The 20,260-nt window shown below is 38.3% G+C and overlaps 1 protein-coding gene across 1 annotated transcript; it reads right to left on the reverse strand.

Annotated features, from left to right (window-relative positions):
- Nucleotides 1-3,243: 3,243 nt before the first annotated feature.
- Nucleotides 3,244-19,923, reverse strand: LOC308340054 (mitochondrial protein C2orf69). The gene is made up of 2 exons (XM_080799210.1): nucleotides 19,480-19,923; nucleotides 3,244-6,524 (listed from the first exon to the last, which is right to left on the reverse strand). The coding sequence occupies exons 1-2, from the start codon at nucleotides 19,819-19,821 to the stop codon at nucleotides 5,697-5,699; spliced, it is 1,170 nt and encodes a 389-aa protein (XP_080655336.1). The 5' UTR covers nucleotides 19,822-19,923; the 3' UTR covers nucleotides 3,244-5,696.
- Nucleotides 19,924-20,260: the final 337 nt, after the last annotated feature.

The following is a 20,260-nucleotide window of genomic DNA, read 5'->3' on the forward strand; positions in this document are numbered from 1 at the left end:
AGGACTCTGGGATCATGACCTATACTGAAGCAGACATCTGTATAACTGACTGAGCTACCCAGGCACCCCCTTTTGAGCTTTTTTTTACTCTACACAGATGTCTAGGCCCCAACTTTGTAGATTTTGATTTAGTATGTTTGGGGTTTGGTATAGTATCTGTATTTGGTAAACCTCATAGGTTTTGGTGTATGATCAGGATTGAGAACGGTTGGATCAGATGATAGTGATTTGGATTATTAGTTTTGTGATTCATCCAAAACATGTTTAATCTGATCCTGGTTTTTCTTGGCACTCAATATGTCAGGCCTGCCTCTTTTTTCAGTTTTTCAATGTCAGAAAATATTCAAATCTGTCTTAATTTTAATTTCTACCTATAGCTAAACTTCAACCCAGTTAGTTTTCCCCACTAGATGCTTTTCCACCTATCCCTTTTTTAGAAAAATTATTTTTTTAAGAAGAAATACAGGAGAGATCCCAGTAATGTTGTCATCATTGAAGACAATGAGCCATTGTATGTGGATCTGTGCCATTCTTTGTTTTGCACCTAGTAATTCTATTACAATGTCATTGAAGAAAGACTAGAAATATTTACTGAATGCAAATGTGCTCATCTAAAGTAATCTGAGTGCATCAAGTTGGTGCATTTTAATTATGAAGAAAATAATTTTCTCTGTTAAAATAATTCATCCATTCATATCCTATGTTTGGAGTTGGATTAATTTCAGGTATTAAAAACATTATAATAAATAAGAAAGGAAAAATACATAAAAAGTTATTCTGAACTTCCTAGGTGTCTTTAGGAAGAGAGATTAAAGTTACTCGGGTCAACAAAAGTGAAAAGATGGTCTGTTAGAAAAGGAATTGTTACATTCGATTTAATTATTAGGTTTGTTGTTGTTTTTTTTTTTTCATTTTTGGTTACTTCTTAGATTAAGCAAAGAAATTCTTTAATGGCTCTTTTTCCTTTGGGAAGAAAAAAAAAAAAAACCTCTGTTAGCTTGAACAGTACTTATAGTCAGCTTTTAAATAAACCCTCCTTAGTTTTCTTTTTTTAAAAACCAGTAAGAGAATCAGTACAAGGTATATATCCAGAGTCATGTAGAAACTTGGAAGTAAAACTGAGATAATCTTCCATGAATATTCATTTTAATTCAGTTTATTTGGGAAGCAAACTGGAAGACCTTAGGTGAGTTAAATAACTTAATCTTTATGAAGCTTATTTTCCTCATCTTTAAACTTGTACTTTTTGGGGTTGCTGCAAAAATACAAAGAGGTAATTCAGGGCAAGGACAGTTGATGGCTGATGCTAGCTTTCAGATTGGAGATGGCTCTTGTTGCAATATTAAATTATATCTAGAACACTAATAGCGAACACTTTGGGAAGCCTTAAAATTATTTCCTTGATCATAATCTTTAGAGTGTTTAAATGCAAGATACTTTTATCCTTTTTGCTGACCTAATTGAGACAAAATGAGATGTTTTTAATGTATAAAATATAAAACAGTATGTCAGCTGCAACTTCTTAGGAATTCCAAATCTTAGAACTTTATTGCTGAAAGGGATCTTAGAAATCATTTTATCAATCTAGATTGCTTAAGTGATTGTGCAGGTTTACACAGCTGGGTGACAGAACTGGAATTAACAGTTGTGATCAGATCAGTCATTCTCCACGCTTTCTCCCTTAGGTGCAGTTCATCTCTCTGTTGTTCTTTGGCTACGGTTTGGGGGCTCGACCTGATTCACAAGGGAATTTTTTTCCTCTGCCAGCAAAGCAACTCACTGCTCCACATAGACAAAAGATACAAAGTAAGACAAAGGGATACAAAATAAGATTAATGAGCAAGTAGACAGCAAAGGGTAATATAAAAATGGAATACTATGCAAAGAATGAGACAGGTATTGTAGTACTGGCAAGAAATTTTTCCAAGGTAATTAAATGAGAAAAAGGTTGGAAACTGGGTATAGTATCCTGCCATTTGTGTAAAACAAAGGTATTCTGTAAGTAAACATTTGTATATGTATACATTTACCTATGCTGGGATACACGAGAAACCAATGATAGTGATTGCCTCTGAGAAGTTGGACAAGTTAGGTGGGCAGACTAGAATCTGCAGCTGTGTATTATTTGACCTTTTTTTTTTAGGTCCCTCTATGCATCATTCTTTCAAGGTAACTTTAAAATACATGTGTAGACTATAAAAGTCTTTCATGAACATTAAGTGTTTGTCTTGGCACATAATTACACTGAAATTCTATTTATTCTGTAATTAGTTTAAAATTTGTCACTCAAAGTATTTTTAAAAAGGGAAATAAAGTCAACAAGGCTTATTTTGTATCTTTCCATCCTTTTGAACAGCAGCTATGTGAACATTTGGAAAGAACCTTAGTAGGGAGGCTTTTCTCTCACCTATCTAAAGTTGCCAACAGACATCTAAGAAGTTGACAAAAAAAAAAAGGAACCCGCAGAAAGCTGGAATGCAGGTCTGGATGGAGTTGGAACTGTGCTGCTGTGACTCCTTCCTCCAGTGCTAAAATGCAGTGAGGAGGAACTAACGTAGATTGGCAGTCACCCACATATCCCTCATACTACCTTAAAGTCTTATTTCAAGCATGTAGTCCATGACTATTCAGGTGTTTTAAATACACCTAAGTTGTATTCTTTTTTTTTTAAATTCCATTAAATGGGATACTAAAATGACCATCCTTAAGTGACCGCACGTCTCTACCACTAAGAGCTGCTGGGTCTCTCTGCCTTTGTAAAGACCAACCTGAATTTACAGATAAGGTCTATTTATCTATATATATCTTATCCTCTAAAACATGTTTCTCTTAAAAGCCCTTAATGAAGTCTAAAAGAATAGTTCTTTTAAGAATACTATCTTTTGTTTCATATTTTCACTTTTTTTTTAAAGATTTTATTTATTATTTATTTGACAGGCAGAGATCACAAGTAGGCAGAGAGAGAGAGAGAGAGAGAGAAATGGAAGCAGGCTCCCTGCTGAGCAGAGAGCCCGATGCGGGGCTCGATCCCAGGACCCTGGGATTATGACCTGAGCTGAAGGCAGAGGCTTTAACCCACTGAGCCACCCAGGCGCCCCCATATTTTCACTTTTAAGCCTTAGTCTATTATACATTTCTATACTTAAATGCTTGGGACTGTTTTGTCTGTGTCTAGATCTTTCTTACCTTTGGTAGGTGCTTAGATTATTAGATGAATGAAATAAAAAACAGACTACACCATATTCTAACTAAGTCTCTTAATGACAGCAAAAGGAATACAGATACCTGAAATGATTAGCACATAAAAGGAAAAACCTTATTTTTGAGCAATTTTTTTTCTCCCAAGAAATTTAAAAGAAATGGAAATAAAGTGAATTTTTGTGGGACAATTTAAAGGTGAGAAGAAATGTACTTTTACAAGGAAAGGTTCAAAGTTGCTCATATGAAAAAACATGGAGGGTTAATGAAAACATACACAAACCTAAACTGGCAAAGTGGAAAGAAATAGCTTCCTTCCAAGTAACAATCTGAAGTTTTAACAAATCTGGTAACATAAAGCACATCCAGACAGACTTCTCCGGATTAAATTTAATACAATTATACATTCATGCTGTGGTGGTAACAACTTTCACATTATCTGTAGGACTTCTCAGTTGACTCTCTTGACACAAACACAAAGGCACAGTCCAAAAGGATACACTAACATTTACAATAGTTTTAAACAAATGTAGAGAAGACAAATTTGAAGTCTTAAACTATTTGAAGAGGGATCAACTGGAATATATTTTCATTCAAGAAAATACTTCTGCTTTCAACACACTTGCTTTGCCGCAGTGGCGGTTCCAGGTGTCCAGTGAGTTATTCTTCATATCCACTGACCAGACGAATGTAAGTAAGCAGTCACATGACAAGATAGCTAAAGAACACAGATTTTTAAATACCTCAGATTTTTTTCAGTGAACTCTTCTGCAAAAAGTCCTACTTCTTCCATTTTAGTTAATCCTATAAAAATAAGTGCCTTTCCTGCCCTCCCCCCATTAGTGCATTCACTACCTTAGCTATTTAACATTAGATTCACATGAATTTAACCAAGGATTATTAAACACTGAAAGAAGCCATCCAGGCATGGTACTTTAGGTTTAGGTAATAAAATGCTAGCATCCGGATTTGTCTCCTTGTTGGGAATTTTTGGTCTCAAAAGAAACAGGTATTTAAAGAAACTGAAGCAATATAAACTAACTTGTCCTTAAAAAAATTGAGATACTATTCTGTACTTTATAGAATTAAGGTTTGTTATTTTTAAGCATTTGGTGAGTAAGAATTCTTATAAGTCTGAATATTTGGAATGTATTATAGAGTCATTAAAATATAATTCTGGGAAGAAACCAAGAGATTAACATTTTAATTCTATATTTTATAAATTTAGGTCCTCTGGGTTATTAAGATATTAAGCTTCAGTGTCTTTTTTTTTTTTTTCAGTCTGAAAGCAGCAATGTTACTTCCCTGCTTAATTATTTCATGACCTGCAAAAGCTAATTATTATTAATAAAGTGTTCACCTTTTATTGTAATCACACAGCTATCAATGTTGGTTGACATTCATTAGATCTTGGTTTCTCAAAATGTATTTATCTAGGTCAAGAAAAACAAGCAGAAGGAAACCTCACCCAAATTATGTAGCAGTGTTAAGCAAATTCAGTTTTTGAGCCAAAATTAAATCATTTGTGTCTTCAAACTTTCCCTGTAACTTTTCTTATAGCAATATAATTTTGCATTTTGGCCAAAGAGAGCTGCTTTCTTTTGGCAGATAAAATCATGCTTCTGGAGAAACACTGACTTAGATCTATAGAATCTGTCTCCTTTTCAATAGAGCAGTAACAAATAAAGTGTTACACATTTATTTCAACTAAGTTGATCTCTTTCAAAAGACCAATATGATAAAAATCTGTAGCGTATTTTTACCCAATATACCTAATTACAATTACATTCAATTTAAAACAATTTTTCAAAAGAACTGGTTTTTGGCCAAGAGTCAAGAAATTCAAAATATCTAAAAGTTGTAAAAAATTAAGCCACAGTCCTTAAGTGTAATGATTTTAAAAACCAACTATACACTACTGCATGTTCTTGGAAATTTGGAAACAAATATATTTTGACTCTTAAGAAAAAAACTCTTGGTGGCACATTAAAGAATGACTAGGAGTTTATAAAACTTAAGAGGCAGGGTATAGTTAATTCTAAAATTATGGAAAACATCAGTGTGCCTTTGCTTTATTTGACGAGAAATGGAGTTTTGAGTGCCAAATAACTAATTACTGTTAGTGTCACCAAAATTAGTTCCAAACAGTCCTCAGAAAATAAACTACTTCAAACAATAACAATTTTCATTACCTTTTCTAAGGACTATACTGTAACTTTGATTTTTAAGGATGATCCTCCTTGTAGGATCATCACAAACTACCTTTTACTTTGCAAATGAACTAATTCTAACCCATTCTGAAGTAAAAACTGTTCACATTCACAAGCAAGGAATACTATTGCACATTACACTTATTTTAGGAATGTGTGCTTCCTCCCCCCATCCCCCCCAAAAAAACCTGACAGTGCATCTATGAATTATATGTCATTATCTGAATTTATAACACTCAAAGTGCTTTTGCTCTTCCACTGAACATGTAGGTTAATATTCTTATAGTCTCAAAATACTTCATGAACCCTGAAGTGATTCTCTATGGAAGGAGCTTCCTTTGCAAAATGAATTTGGCTAGTCACCTGCATACCAAAATCTCCAAGAATCTGAACAAATTTCTTGTGCTCCTTTCCAATCCAAGATCTCATTGGATCACATACTTGGTAAGGTGTTACATGGGTATGAACAATAATCCCTGTTTGTGCAAATTCTTTCAAAACTTCCGGATAAGTAACCCAAGTATTGCTTCCTCCAGAATGACCGCCATCCAGCCAGTACATTGTTCTTATGCTTTTGATAAAAGCATCTATGTTCTTGTCTTTCCTGGCTTCTTTTAATTCAAAAAGCAATTGATTCAAAACAACACAACCTTTACTGAATCCAATCAAAGTAAAAGAAGCACCATTTAGTGATGGTGGGTAAAAACTCACGGTGGACTCGTCAGATTTTTCACAGGTCCTCTCTTTTTCTCCCTGGCAACCATTAGTAGCGTGAGAAGAACTGGATCTGCAATTAGATGCTCTGGAGTCCTCATTCAAATCTTTCACATTCTTCTTTGATAACAAACTGTTCTCACTTAAGTTAAAAGCATTAACTAATAACATATAAAGGTGCTTAAAAGCTCCAAAGTCAGTATTGTGTTCTGGAGCACCAAACATATTACTTTTCACAAAATTGTCATAGCAGCTGAATTTGTGCAAATGCATTCGGGAACACTTTATCACCCAAATATAACTATTGGGGAACCGGTGAGCTAAAATGGTGGCAACATTTTCTAGACTCCAGTTTTCCCACTGATAATTCTCAGGATGACGAGTCATAATTTCATGGTAATTCTGAAAGGTAAGAAAGATGAAACAAGCATTAAATACACATTTATATAAAATTATTTCCACAAAATAGTTTCCTATTTTTATTGTGGAGGAAATTGGGATGTTATATGACCAATGGTTAATGTACCAGAAAGGGAAACTATAAATCCATCATTACTTTCTGATAATAAGATTCTAAACAAATAATTTTTTTAGTTTAAACGTAAAATCCTTATAACCTGTCAAAAGACAGGTTATAAGATATAGCTAAACAGTAGAAATGTAAAAATAAACTTACTTTAAAAGGATTATATTTTAAAATAAATTTTATTTAGTATACATACAATCTCCTATTCTTAACATATTAACTGAAAATAAAAATTGGTTTATTATTTTAAGTTTTTTTTTTTTAATTTATTTGAGAAGGAGAGAGAGAGAGAATGTAAGAGCAGGGGGAGGGAGAAGCAGGCTCCCCAAAGAGCAGGAAGCCTGACGTGGGGCTTGATCCCAGGACCCTGGTTTATTAAACAGACTTTCAACCAATCCAGAACTTTAAAATATTTTCCCATTAAAGCTGCTATCCTGAACCCTCCCTTTTGGATTACTCTAACAACCTGAATGCTAAGTTTGATTTTTTTTTTTTTTAAGATTTTATTTATTTACTTGACAGAGAGAGAGAGATCACAAGCAGGCAGAGAGGCAGGGGGAAGCAGGCTCCCCAATGAGCAGAGAGCGCGATGTGGGGCTCAATCCCAAGACCCTGAGATCATGACCTAAGCCGAAGGCAGTGGCTTAACCCATTGAGCCACCCAGGTGCCCCTCTAAGTTTGATTTTAATTTTGGTATTTACAGTTGACCCTTGAAGAACGTGGCTTTGAACTGTGCAAATCACTTACAAGTGAGTTTTTTCCTATAAATACATCATAATACTGTAAATGTATTTTCTCTTATAATTTTCTTAATAACATTTTTTAAGATTTTATTTTTAAACAATCTTTGCACCTGGTGTGGGGCTTGAACCCACAACCCTGAGATCAAGAGTACCATGCTCCACCAAACTAAGCCAGCCAGGTGCCTGCATAATAATATTTTAAGAAAAATGTTACTTTAAAAATACAGTATATGATACATAGAACACACAAAATATATGTTAATTGACTGTTTACATTATCAGAAAGGCTTCCAGTAAACAATAGGCTACCAGGTAGTTAAGATTTGGGGGAATCAAAACTTACATGTAGATTTTCATCTGTGTGGGAGTCAGTGCCCCTAAACCCTAAATCGTTCAAGGGTCAAAAGTGTGCAAAACTGCAATGAACATTCTAGAAAAATCTTTCTATACATCTATGATAACATCAATAAAAATAAATTACTGGATATGGGGCGCCCGGGTGGCTCAGTCAGTTAAGTGTCGGACTCTTGATTTTGGTGCCGGTAATCATCTCAGGGTCATGAGATCAAGCCCTTCATGGGCTCTATGGTGGGTGGGCAGCCTGCCTAAGATTCTCTCTCTCTGGCCCTTCCCCAGCTCTCTCTCTCTAAATAAATAACATCTTTTAAAAATAAATAAATAAAAATAAATTCCTGGAAATGGAAAAACTGGATCAAAGAATACTCATAATTTAAGATTAGTTATACAGACTACAATGCTGTCTTCCAGAGAGGTATGTATAATTCTTAGATCTTCATTCAATTTCTTTTTTTTTTTTTAAAGATTTTATTTATTTATTTATTTGACAGACAGAGATCACAAGTAGGCAGAGAGGCAGGCAGAAAGAGGTGGGGGAAGCAGGCTCCCTGCTGAGCAGAGAGCCCAATGTGGGGCTCGATCCCAGGACCCTGGGATCATGACCTGAGCCGAAGGCAGAGGCCTTAACCCACTGAGCCACCCAGGCGCCCCTTCATTCAATTTCTTATGCAAAGGATAGCTTATTCTAATTTGGAATTACTGAAGATTTGAATGACGTTGTAATTTGCTCATATATTTATTAGCCACCTGGTTTCTATTTGTGTCTGTTCATAACTTTGGACCTTTTTTATTTGAATCTTATTTATTTAAGAACAATCTATATATATTAATAACTTTTTGTATAGGTTCTAGGATATGCATATAAATTTTTTTCCTTTCTATTTATATTCACAGCAGCTATTTTTAAAAGGGGGAAAATCATTCAAATTTATTCCTTTATTCTATGAGATTTACTGGATACCTACTGATTGGGTATGGATCAGAACAGACTACACCCCTGCCCCCACAGAGCTTACATTCTAATACGGATATACAAAGTAAACATTCTAGCTTATATTCTAGTACAGAGATACAAAGTAAACATTCCAGCTTACATTCTAGTACAGAGATACAAAGCAAACAGAGCAACTATGTCCAACAGAAATATAATCTGATCCACATAAAATTTTCTAGTAGCTACATTTTACAAAGTAAGAAGTTAACAGGTGAAACTACTTTGAATAATATATGTTATTGAGCCCAATATATCAAAATATTATAATTTAAACATGTAACCAATGTAAAAAAACCAATGAGAGATTATCATATTTCTTTTTCTAAGTCTGAAATCCTGTGTGGGTTTACACTTAAAGCACATCTCAATTTGGATGGTAAATTTTCATTGGAACTACTGGATCTGAATTTAGATTTCATAAAATTTACAGTTGAAAAAGTAGATTCACATATCCAAGTTGTTCAAATATACTTAAAAGTTTTTTAGGAACTGAACTATCAGTTTTTGGACTTAAATTTAAAGTTAAATATAATTAAAAATTGAATTCCTTGATTAGACTAGCATTTCAAGTGATCGATAGCCACAAGTAGCTAACAGACAGCACGAAATATTAAGATGGTGGTTAAATGCAATGGAGACATTTTAACAATGCTTATTCTTCCAATCCATGAGCATGGAATGCTTTTCCATCTTTTTGTGTCTTCTTCAATTTCTTTCATGAATGTTCTATAGTTCCTTGAGTACAGATCTTTTACCTCTTTCGTTAGGTTTATTCCCAGATATCTTATGGTTCTTGGTGCTATAGTAAATGGAATCGATTCTCTAATTTCCCTTTCTATATTTTCACAGTTAGTGTATAAGAAAGCAACTGATTTCTGTACACTGTTTTATATTCTGCCACATTACTGAATTGCTATATGAGTTCCAGTAGTTTGGGGGGTGGAGTCTTTTGGGTTTTCCATATAAAGTATCATGTCATCTGCTAAGAGAGACTTTGTTAAAATGTCTATATTGCCTAGAGCAATCTATACTTTCAATGCCACCCCAGTCAAAATTCCACCGGCATTTTTCTAAGAGCTGGAACAAACAACCCTAAAATTTGTATAGAACCAGAAGAGACCCCGAATTGCTAAGGAAATGTTGAAAAAGAAAAACAAAACTGGGGGCATCACATTGCCTGATTTCAAGCTTTACTGCAAAGCTGTGATCACCAAGACAGCATGGTATTGGCTCAAAAACAGACACATAGACCAGTAGAATAGAGTAGAGACCCAGATATGGACCTTCAACTCTATGGTCAACTAATCTTCAACAAAGCAGGAAAAAATATACAGTAGAAAAAAGATAGTCTCTTCAATAAATGGTGCTGGGAAAATTGGACAACTAGGAGAATGAAACTCGACCCATTCTCTTACACCATATACAAAGATAAACTTGAAATGGATAAAAGACCTCAACGTGAGGCAGGAATCTATCAAAGTCCTAGAGGAGAACATAGGCAGTAACCCCTTCCACATCGGCCACAGCACCTTCTTTCAAGACATGTCTCCAAAGGCAAAGGAAACAAAAGAGAAAATGAACTTTTGGGACTTCATCAAGACCAAAAGCTTCTGCACAGCAAAGGAAACAGTCAACAAAGAAGCAACCCACGGAATGGGAGCAGATATTCGTAAATGACACTACAGACAAAGGGCTGATATCCAAGATCTATAAAGAACTCCTCAAACTCAACACACACAAGATATAATCACGTCAAAAAATGGGCAGAGGACATGAACAGACACTTCTCCAAAAGAGACATACAAATGGCTAACAGACACATGAAAAAACGTTCATCATCATTAGCAATCAGGGAGATTCAAATCAAAACCACATTGAGGGCACCTGGGTGGCTCAGTGGGTTAAGCCTCTGCCTTCAGCTCAGGTCATGGTCTCAGGGTCCTGGGATCAAGGCCCGCATCGGGCTCTCTGCTCAGCCGGGAGCCTGCTTACCCCCCCACCCCTCAACCTGCCTCTCTGCCTACTTGTGATCTCTGTCAAATAATTAAATTAAATCTTAAAAAAAAAAAAACAAAAAAACCCACACTGAGATACCACCTTACACCAGTTAGAATGGCCAAAATTAGCAAGACAGTAAACAGTAAGTGTTGGAGAGGATGGAGAGAAAGGGGAACCTTCTTACACTGTTGGTGGGAATGCAAGTTGGTGCAGCCACTTTGGAAAACAGTGTGGAGATTCCTCAAGAAATTAAAAATAGAGCAACCCTATGACCCTGCAATTGCACTACTGGGTATTTACCCCAAAGATACAGATGTAGTGATAAGAAGGGCCATCTGTACCCCAATTTTCATAGCAGCAATGGCCACAGTCACCAAACTGTGGAAAGAGCCAAGATGCCCTTCAATAGACGAATGGATAAAGATGATATGGTCCATATATACAATGGAGTATTATGCCTCCATCAGAAAGGATGAATACCCAACTTTTGTATCAACATGGACAGGACTGGAGGAGATTATGCTGAGTGAAATAAGTCAATTAGAGAGTCAATTATCATATGGTTTCACTTACTTGTGGAGCATAAGGAATAACCTGGAGGACATGGGAAGATGGAGAGGAGAAGTGAGTTGGGGGAAATCGGAGGGGGAGACAAACCATGAGAGACTATGGACTCTGAGAAACAAACTGAGGGTTTTGTGGTGGGGGAAGGGTGAGCCTGGTGGTGGGTATTAAGGAGGGCCCATATTGCATGGAGCAACAGGTGTGGTGCATAAACAATGAATCCTGGAACACTGAAAAAAATAAAAATAAAAATAAATAAATAAATGCAATGGAGTATAATTTTTTTAAAAGCAGGGCAAAAGAGATACAAGGTTTTGGAGAGGATAGAAGATTATATGAAACCCAGGGTGGTCTCCAATAATACCATAGTTGAGAAGTACCTGAAGGAACCAAGCAAGTCAATCATGCTATTTCAGGCATAAGGAACCGCAAGGCCCTGAAGCAGAAGCATGTCTGGGACAGACAAGATACAGCAGTGAGATGAGAGTAGCTCCTGTAGTGGGAACAAAAAGGAAGTGGGGGCAGCCGGGTGGCTCAGTCTTTTAGGCATCCCAGCAGCTCAGGTCATGGAGCCTGGGCATCAGGCTCTCTGCTCAGCGGGGAGCTTGTTTTTCCCTCTCCCTCTGCCTGCCCCCAAGGCTTGTGCCTGTGCACTCTTTCTCTCTCTCTGTGTGTCAAATAAAGAAAATCTTTAAAAAAAAAAAAAAAAAGTAATCGCCAAGGCCAGAGAGATTGTTGGGGAGAGGGGGAGGTGTGAGGACTTTGGCCTTTGCTCAGAGCACAGGGCTGATGTAATTTGTTTTGAAAGATTACTCTTGCTCCTATGTTGAAGGATCAGGAGTTGAAACAGGAAGACCAGTAAAAGGTTCCTGAAGTATAATCCTGATGAGAAAAGGCGGCTTGAACAAAAGTGGTAGTAGAAATTAAAGTGGTAAGAAGTGGTCAGACTCTGACTATATTTTGAAAGTAGAGTCAGCAGCATTTGCTGATTGACTGGATACAGGGTATGAGAGAAAGAGAAACAGAGTTGTGATTTTCTTTTATTTCTAACAGCCATATACTATCTATGTTGAACAATTTTACATGTACTTCTCTTTTGACCTAGTGATTCCACTTCTGGGAATTTATCTCAGTGATATTCTTGCATATATGCATAAATAAATAAGCATGTATAAGGTTATTTCTGTTTCAGAAGAATGAAGCAGGTCTATGAGTACTCATATGCATTGTAAAATAAGGGCCAAAAAAACCTTGTAAGCTATGTGCTTTTTAAAAAAAAAAAAAGTCTGCAGGGCACCGGGGTGGATCAGTCGGTTGAGGGTCCGTGTCTTGATTCCACTCGGGTCATGATTTCAGGTCCTGAGATCAGCTCCAAGTCAGGCTCCACCTTTTCTATACCACGTCCCCTGAGTGGGCATGCGTGTACATGCAAGCTTGCGCATGCACTCTCACTCTCTCAAATAAAGAAATACATCTTAAAAAAAAAGTTTGCATCAGCACAGAATGTCTGTGGAAGAACACATGAATCAGCAACAGTGTAGCCTTGGGAAAGAGAAATGGGAGACCAGAGAGACCAGAATGAAAAGGTTATACTTTTCAATGTATAACCTTAAATAAACTTAATTTTTAATAATACATTTTTCTATTAAATTTTTCTATTTAAAATCTTAAAACTAATGAAAGTAATACTAACTACAAAAATTTAGTTTATATAAAAAGGTATAAGGAAGACAGAAAAGCCATCCATAAAACCACCAATTAGAAAAAATCATTATTAAAATTTGAGTCTAGCATTCCAGTTTTCTTCAGTATACATACACATTTGTAAATACGTATTTAAGACAGCATTCTTACTTCTCCCTCAACAAGCTTATACACAGTTTTCACTTAATAATATATAACAGGCTTGGTTCCAAATCAATAAATATAGATATGCATACTTTTTAGACTTCCCATCAATTTCCATTCTCACTGGAAGTATACAAGAATTTACCCACATTACCCACACTGGCTGTTAGCATTTATTTTTTAGAAATCTTCACTACTATGATAAAATATTTTACTTTTAATTTGCATGTTTTGATTCCTAAGCTGGTTGTTTATTGACAATTTTCATTTTTTTTCTTTTGTTAATCCTCTGTTCATGTCCTTAAAATTTTTCCCAGTTGGATGTTCAAGTCCTTCTTAACAGTTTGTCATATATGTTAAAAAAATACTTACTCCCAGAAGGCTATCATTTAACTTTTTATGGATTCTGCTACTGCCCTTTGCACATTCATATTTGTGATATAAAATTAAAACAGGAACTTAGATATCAAAGGGCTCATCTAAATCCTTCTTATAGCTAAGGAAACTGAGGTGCTAGAAACTAAACAGTTATTTCTATTATAGTTATTTAGTTAATGAGCCAAAATGAACTCAAGAGTCTACAATTCTCAGTTTAGCCTCTACCACATAGAAGGTAATCTAAAAATTTGGTATTTTCTTTGATTAGCCCCAGGTTACATGATCAGAGGGGGAAAATGTTTATACTAAGGAACTATGTGCACTAAAATATAAAAATAGTACTGTCACTGTTGTATCAAAACCCAGATCTCAAAACAGTGGATAAATACTCCCATATTCTATAAAGAGACACAGGACATCCCCTAGGACTTGCTAGCAGTTGGCCAAAACTGTTTCTGGAACTCTGGCTATTACCCAGGGCCACGCTACAGAAGAGGGTAAGACGACAGAAAGAGAGTATTTCCGTTTGAGAATTTTCATCCCAATTGGGAATGCAATGTACTTATTTGCCTTGTAGTGTGGAATGCTTGGGGGTGGGGGGGAGGGGCATGATGCTTCTCATCACCAGTGAGGCAAGTCGCAAAAGAATCTCTTGGAGAGCTTAAGGGGTGCTTATTTCACAGGAAGATGCTTGCTGACCTGCAAAACTTACAGGCCCACCCCATACTCCTAAAGTAAGGGTACAAAAGATTCTTAGGAAAACTTGACGTGCATGTGTCTCCAACAGTTTGGAAACATTTGTGATTAAGTTTCAAGCGAGGCGGAATAGTCTTATAGCAGAGCAAGGATAACTATATTGGATATGAGCTGTACCTCCATCAAAAAAGGAGGGAGGGGCACCTGGGTGGCTCAGTGGGTTAAAGCCTCTGCCTTCGGCTCAGGTCATGATCCCAGGATCCTGGGATCGAGCCCCGCATCGGGCTCTCTGCTCAGCAGGGAGCCTGCTTCCTCCTCTCTCTCTCTGCCAGCCTCTCTGCCTACTTGTGATCTCTGTCTGTCAAATAATAAATAAAACATTAAAAAAAAAAAAAAAAGGAGGGAGGTGGCGTCTCTGCGGAGCATAAAGTAGACATCCCAAGTAAGCAAGCTAGAAGGACTAGAACAGGATCCAGCCTAAGAAGGCTGCCTGACAAAAGCACAGGAAGCCCCAGGGCACAAGATCAAGTGTGAAATAATAGAATACATATTTTTTTATTTGCTCCTGTTCCTGTCACAGAGCTCCTAAAACCCTTGGAATTTCCTGGGTGACAGGAACATCTTTGTTCTAATGAGGTAACTCTTGGTGGGCTCCTGGATAGGAACTGATCAACCAGAAAGACCAAGACATGATTAGAAGTTTGAAACTTTCTGTCCCACTCTCCATTCTCCAAAGAGGGGCTGGAAATGGAAGTTAATGATTGACTGTCACGATGCAATGAAGCCTCCAAAAAAAATCCCCGAAGTATGGGTTCTACTAACTTCTAGGTTGGTGAACACACGGAGGTGCTAGGAGAGTGGTGTGCGGAGAGTGAGCTTTGGAAGGTCCACACCCCTTCCCACATACTGTATGTATCTCTTCCATCTAGATGTTCATCTGTATTCTTTATCACATCCTTTCATAGTAAGTGGGTAAACAGTAAGCACACCATTTCCCTAAGTTCTATGAGTCACTCTTGCAGATTAACTGAACCCAAGGAGGGTATCATGGCAATCCCAATTCATTACCAGTCAGCAGCAGCACAGGTGACAACCTGGGACTTGCAAATGGCATCTGAAGTGGGGGGCAGTCTTATGGGACTGAGCCCTTAACTTATGAAATGTGACAATAACCGCGGGTAGATACTGTCAGAATTAAGGACTAGGATACCCAGCTGGTGTCGCAGAGCATCACCTGGTATGGGGAAAAACCCACATATTATGTTTCAGGAGTGTTATGAGTGTGGCAGTAGTGTGAGTAGTAAAGGCATGACACAGGAGAAGTGAGTCTTTACTCACCAGGACATACACTTAGGGCACAATCATCTATATATCCTAGCCTTTAGGAAAACAAAAATTTTGTAAAGGTAAAACTGGAAATGACCCAAATGTTCACCAAGTGCTAAATGAGTAAACAAATTGTATATCCATACATAGAAAACTACTGAGCAATAAAAAGGAACACACTATTGATACAGGCAATAGTAAGAATGAATTTCAAAGCATTATATAGTAGTGAAACAAGCCAGACACAAGACCACATATTTGATTCCAAATTCATGAAAATCTAGAAAAGGTAAAACTATAGTGAAAAAAAGGTCACTGGTTGCCTGGGGCTGAGAAAAGAGACAAAAGTGGGGCACAAGGGTCCTTTTTAGGGTGACGGAGATGTTTTATGTCTGTTGCATTGGTTACATAATTATAACAACTGTCAAAATTCATCAAAGTGTAAGCTTATACTTTAAAAAAGAGGAAAAAAAAGAGAAAAGTATAATTTTATATCCTGAGGCTTTTAAAAGCAAGATAACTCAAGAAAATTGGAAAGCGCCCCCCCACCAAAATCATTACTGATGGATTAAAAAAATCAAAGTACCTTAAGAAATATGAATTACTATGTTCTCAGCTTGCCTATTAACTCAAATGAAAAAACCTAACAAGTACAGAATAAAAAAGGACACACAACAAGAAAAAAATGATTGCAAAAGGAACATCAGGAAAGCAATGGTAAGGGGCACCTGGGTGGCTCAGTGGGTTAAAGCCTTGGCCTTTGGCTCAGATCATGATCTCAGGGTCCTGGGATCGAAACCCACATCGGGCTCTCTGCTCGCTGGGGACCCTGCTTCCCCCTCTCTCTCTGCCTACTTGTCATCTCTGTCTGCCAAATAAATAAATAAAATCTTAAAAAAAAAAGGCAATGGTAATTAAAATTTAAAATTACAGACAACTAGATCTAACTGATACCAAATAATAAATTGGTGTTAACATGAGGTAAATCTTCTAATGGTACCCTACTAAGTTCTATTGGCCCACTTCTGTTCAGTATTTCTCCAAATAAGAATAAAGATACACAAAGTATGCTTATTTACTCTATATATGATACAATCAGAATAATGGTTCTATAAAAGATTCAATACACTAATAAGATGAGCTGTATTTAAGCGTAAATTTCACAAGGATGAACATGAAGATCATAAGAATCAAGTACAAAGATATAGATGAGGAAATGTGAGCCCAAAGCATTTCATGTAATAGCCAAGACTGATCAAGCACTTTGAGCACTGCTCAAAGCAACTTACATATATTCATTCATTCATTCATTCAACAAGTTATGTACTGAACACCTACTACATGCCATTCACTGGCATGTATCTATTCACATAGATATATTAGTGAAAAAAACAGACATGAAGCTTATACTGTAGTGCTGGAAGACAGATAAAAACCAAAATGAATAATACAGTAAATGAAATGGGTAAAAATAAAAGAGAAAAGCTGACAGGAATCCTGTGGATACATCTGATTACTAAATATTAGGGTGGTCAGAAAAGGCCTCACTGTGAAGGCAACTTTTGAAGACTCAAAACAGGTGAGGTAATGAATCTTATAGATATCTGCAGGAAGATTTTCAGGGCAGTATGTGCAAAGCTTCTGAGGTAAAGGGAATCTACCATGAAAAATATGAATAACGCTGCTAGGGCAGAGTAAAACAGAAAAAGGGGACAGTCAGAAAAGCAACAGAGTAGGAAAAGGTGAAGACAGTGAAGAGCCCTTCAAAACATCAAGATTCTCTGATTTTTACTCTGAGTGATTTGGGAAGCTACCGCAGAGTTTTGAGCAGTGGTGTGGCATGATTGGACTTACTTTTAAACGGACTCATCTGATCGCTTCCAGAAAGATTTAGAAGGGGAAGCAACTTTGTTGATGGAGGTATGAGGTGTGAAAGAGAGGTTACTAACAGATAACTTCAAGATTTCTAACTTCAGCAACTAAAAAAGAATTTCCATTAACTGAGATGAGGAAGACTGAAGGAAGAACAGATTTAAAAGCAAAGATCCAGAGATTTTAGTTTGAGATATCTATTAACTATCCAAAAGGAAATACTGTGCGTGCAATAGGTTAAGTCTAAAGTTCCAGGACTCTACCTAGGCTAGATACACAAATGCTGAAGGTAGAACGTAAAACTACAAGACTCAAAGAGATCACTAAGGGAGTAAAGGCAGAAGAGAAAAGTCCACAAACTGAGCACCAGAGTAGCCCAATAAAAACGGTGATCAGAAAGATGAGAAGGAACTGTCACTCACCAGGTGTTCACATATTTAGTCCTCATTGATATTCTATAAATTATTATTCCTATTTTATAGTTGAGGTAGCCGCAATTGGCCAGAGAATTCATAGCTAAAAAGTGCAGAATCAGGGTTCAAGCCTAGGCAATCTGGCCAAAGCCTTTTGATGCATTATCTTATTCGTCTCTAAAGGACCTGGGTTTTTAAAGCACTTCATACTCTGCATAAAACACTTTATCACTGTCCAAAAAGCTAATGGAATCTCAGGCTACATAAGGAAATGGATGATGTCAAAACAGAAGGAGGTATGACTCTAAGTATATTTAGACTTTTTAGACCTGCACTGTATTCTGGTTGTCACACTTTATAAACAGTAAGTAGGTGTTCAATAAAGGTTAGTTACCATTACTATCACCATCATCATCATCATTACAGAGGCACACCCTCGCTACTCCTCAAATCTCTGCAAGTGGCCATGAGTAACATCATCCTGTTTTCCCACACTGAGCAACAGAGCATTAACTGAATAAGTATCTTCTCTTAACTCCAAATACTAGTTTTTTCATAGTTATCATCAGCCATCAGCCCAGTTGATTATTTTAAGAACAAGAGAAAGAAACTACATATATCTTAATCATCATTGGACACAGGGCACAAAGTTTGTAACTATATCATTTTAAAGCATCGATTTCAAAAACAATAAACTAATACTGTTTCATGGTATAAGAAACACATCTAGCCATATTTGAGCTTTACCTCTCCACACCAGCACTACTCAACAAAACTTTCCGTGATGATGGAAATGTTCTGTGAAAATGCTCTGTATCTGCGCTGTCCATTAGGGCACATACAGCCCTCAGGTGCTCCCAAGCACTTGAAATGCTGCTAGTACAACTGAGGAACAGGATTTTTAAATTTAATTTAAATAGCCACATATAACTAATGGCTACCATATAAGCCAACATAGTTCTGGATTAAGATCTAAATTAAGACCCAGCTTTGCAGGGCAATACATCCACGAATATTTGAAGATACAAAATTAATAATAAAGATAAAATCACATACGAAAGTACAGAATTTAGGTGAGCACAAAACACTGACATGCTTAGCAATTAATGACCCTTTTCTTCCACCCACCCCCTTTCCTTTTCTAGGGTTACTAAAAGTGTCATACACTTATAGTTTTGTTTGTTTGTTTTTTAAAACTTGTTTGCTTTTTAATTACTGCCAGCGTTTTCGGAACACTGCGTGCTAATCTGAGAGCCATGCCGTCTCCAAACACACATGTACGCGCGCGCGCACCTCGGAGAAACCAAGTTAGAGAATGAATACACATGATGTGCCTGCCTCATTCGTTCGGTCTCAAAATCACCCCCACCCCGGCCCAAGCCCGGACGAACAGCTGGCTCTTCCGAGGTCGGTCGTAACCCTCCAAGGACACCTTCCCTCCGGGGCTCCAAAAGCAGGGGGTCAGGGGCGTGGCAGGGGCGGGTTTGGATTTCGTGGAGTAACTCAAGAGCCACGCTGTGAGCGCATGTGTGGGCGTGTTCAGGGGCGGCAAGGAACCCGGCACTAGTGCAAGGGAGAAACTGAGGGAATTCGCATATGCATCCGGGGAGGGAATAGGTGTCCAGGCAGGCCCCAGGTTACCTGCACATCCCCGGGGAAATAGAGAACGTGATGCTGGGGCGCTGGCTGCGGCTCCTCCTTCGCCCGCTCCCCAGACAGGGCGCGCCGTTCCGGTCCCTCCCCCGCCGTCTCCGCCGCCAGCAGGAGCAACTCGTTGCTGCGCTGCGGGTCAGCTCCCGGCACCGTGGACAGCTGCAGGCACTGCGGCCGGCGCCCCTCCGCCGAGGAGGAGCACCGCGCGCCGCTACCGCCGCCCAGGTTCATGGTTTCGGCCTGCGAGCGGGACGCGGCGATTCCGAGGCTGAGCTGCGGCAGGAGGAGCAGCAGCGGCGGCGGCGACCGCAGGAGCCTGAACTCCCACATGGGTCGCTGCCGCGAGAGCGGTTCAGGGGTGGGGGGAGGTCCCGAAGGAGGGACTTGGGCAGGCCGCCCAACGGTCCGCGGGAGCGGCCAGGGCGGGACGCGGCGCCGGGGCGACGACGGCGTCAGAGGCCGGCGTCCGCGCGCAGCGTGCGTAAGGGAGGGAGGGGTGTACGAGAAATTGGACTTGGCTCCTGGAGCCGGAGGCGGGGGGCGTGGCCCGAGGAAGGACGTTTGTGATTGGTGGGTTCCCTGCGCGGGAAGTTCGGGCGGAAGTCGGGCGCGGAGCTGGAGGAGAGCGGAGAAAGAGGGAATGAACTAAGGCGTCCGGACGAAGGGCGGCAATGGTAGCGTAAGCACAGCGGCAGGAGCGGTCCGAAGGCCGTTGCCCAATGACTGGGTAGAGTTTTGAGTACACTGTGCTCCCGTTTCTGTAGTCTCA

Source organism: Martes martes (genome assembly GCF_963455335.1).
Source record: "Martes martes genome assembly, chromosome: 3".
NCBI classification, from domain to species: domain Eukaryota; kingdom Metazoa; phylum Chordata; class Mammalia; order Carnivora; family Mustelidae; genus Martes; species Martes martes.

Excerpts from the sequence above, each read along its gene's own strand:
- LOC308340054 (XM_080799210.1), bottom strand. The coding sequence starts at position 19,821 with ATGTGGGAGTTCAGGCTCCTGCGGTCGCCGCCGCCGCTGCTGCTCCTC. Across the intron at positions 6,525-19,479 it reads ATTTCCCCGGGGATGTGCAG|AATTACCATGAAATTATGAC; the intron begins GTAACCTGGGGC and ends CTTACCTTTCAG.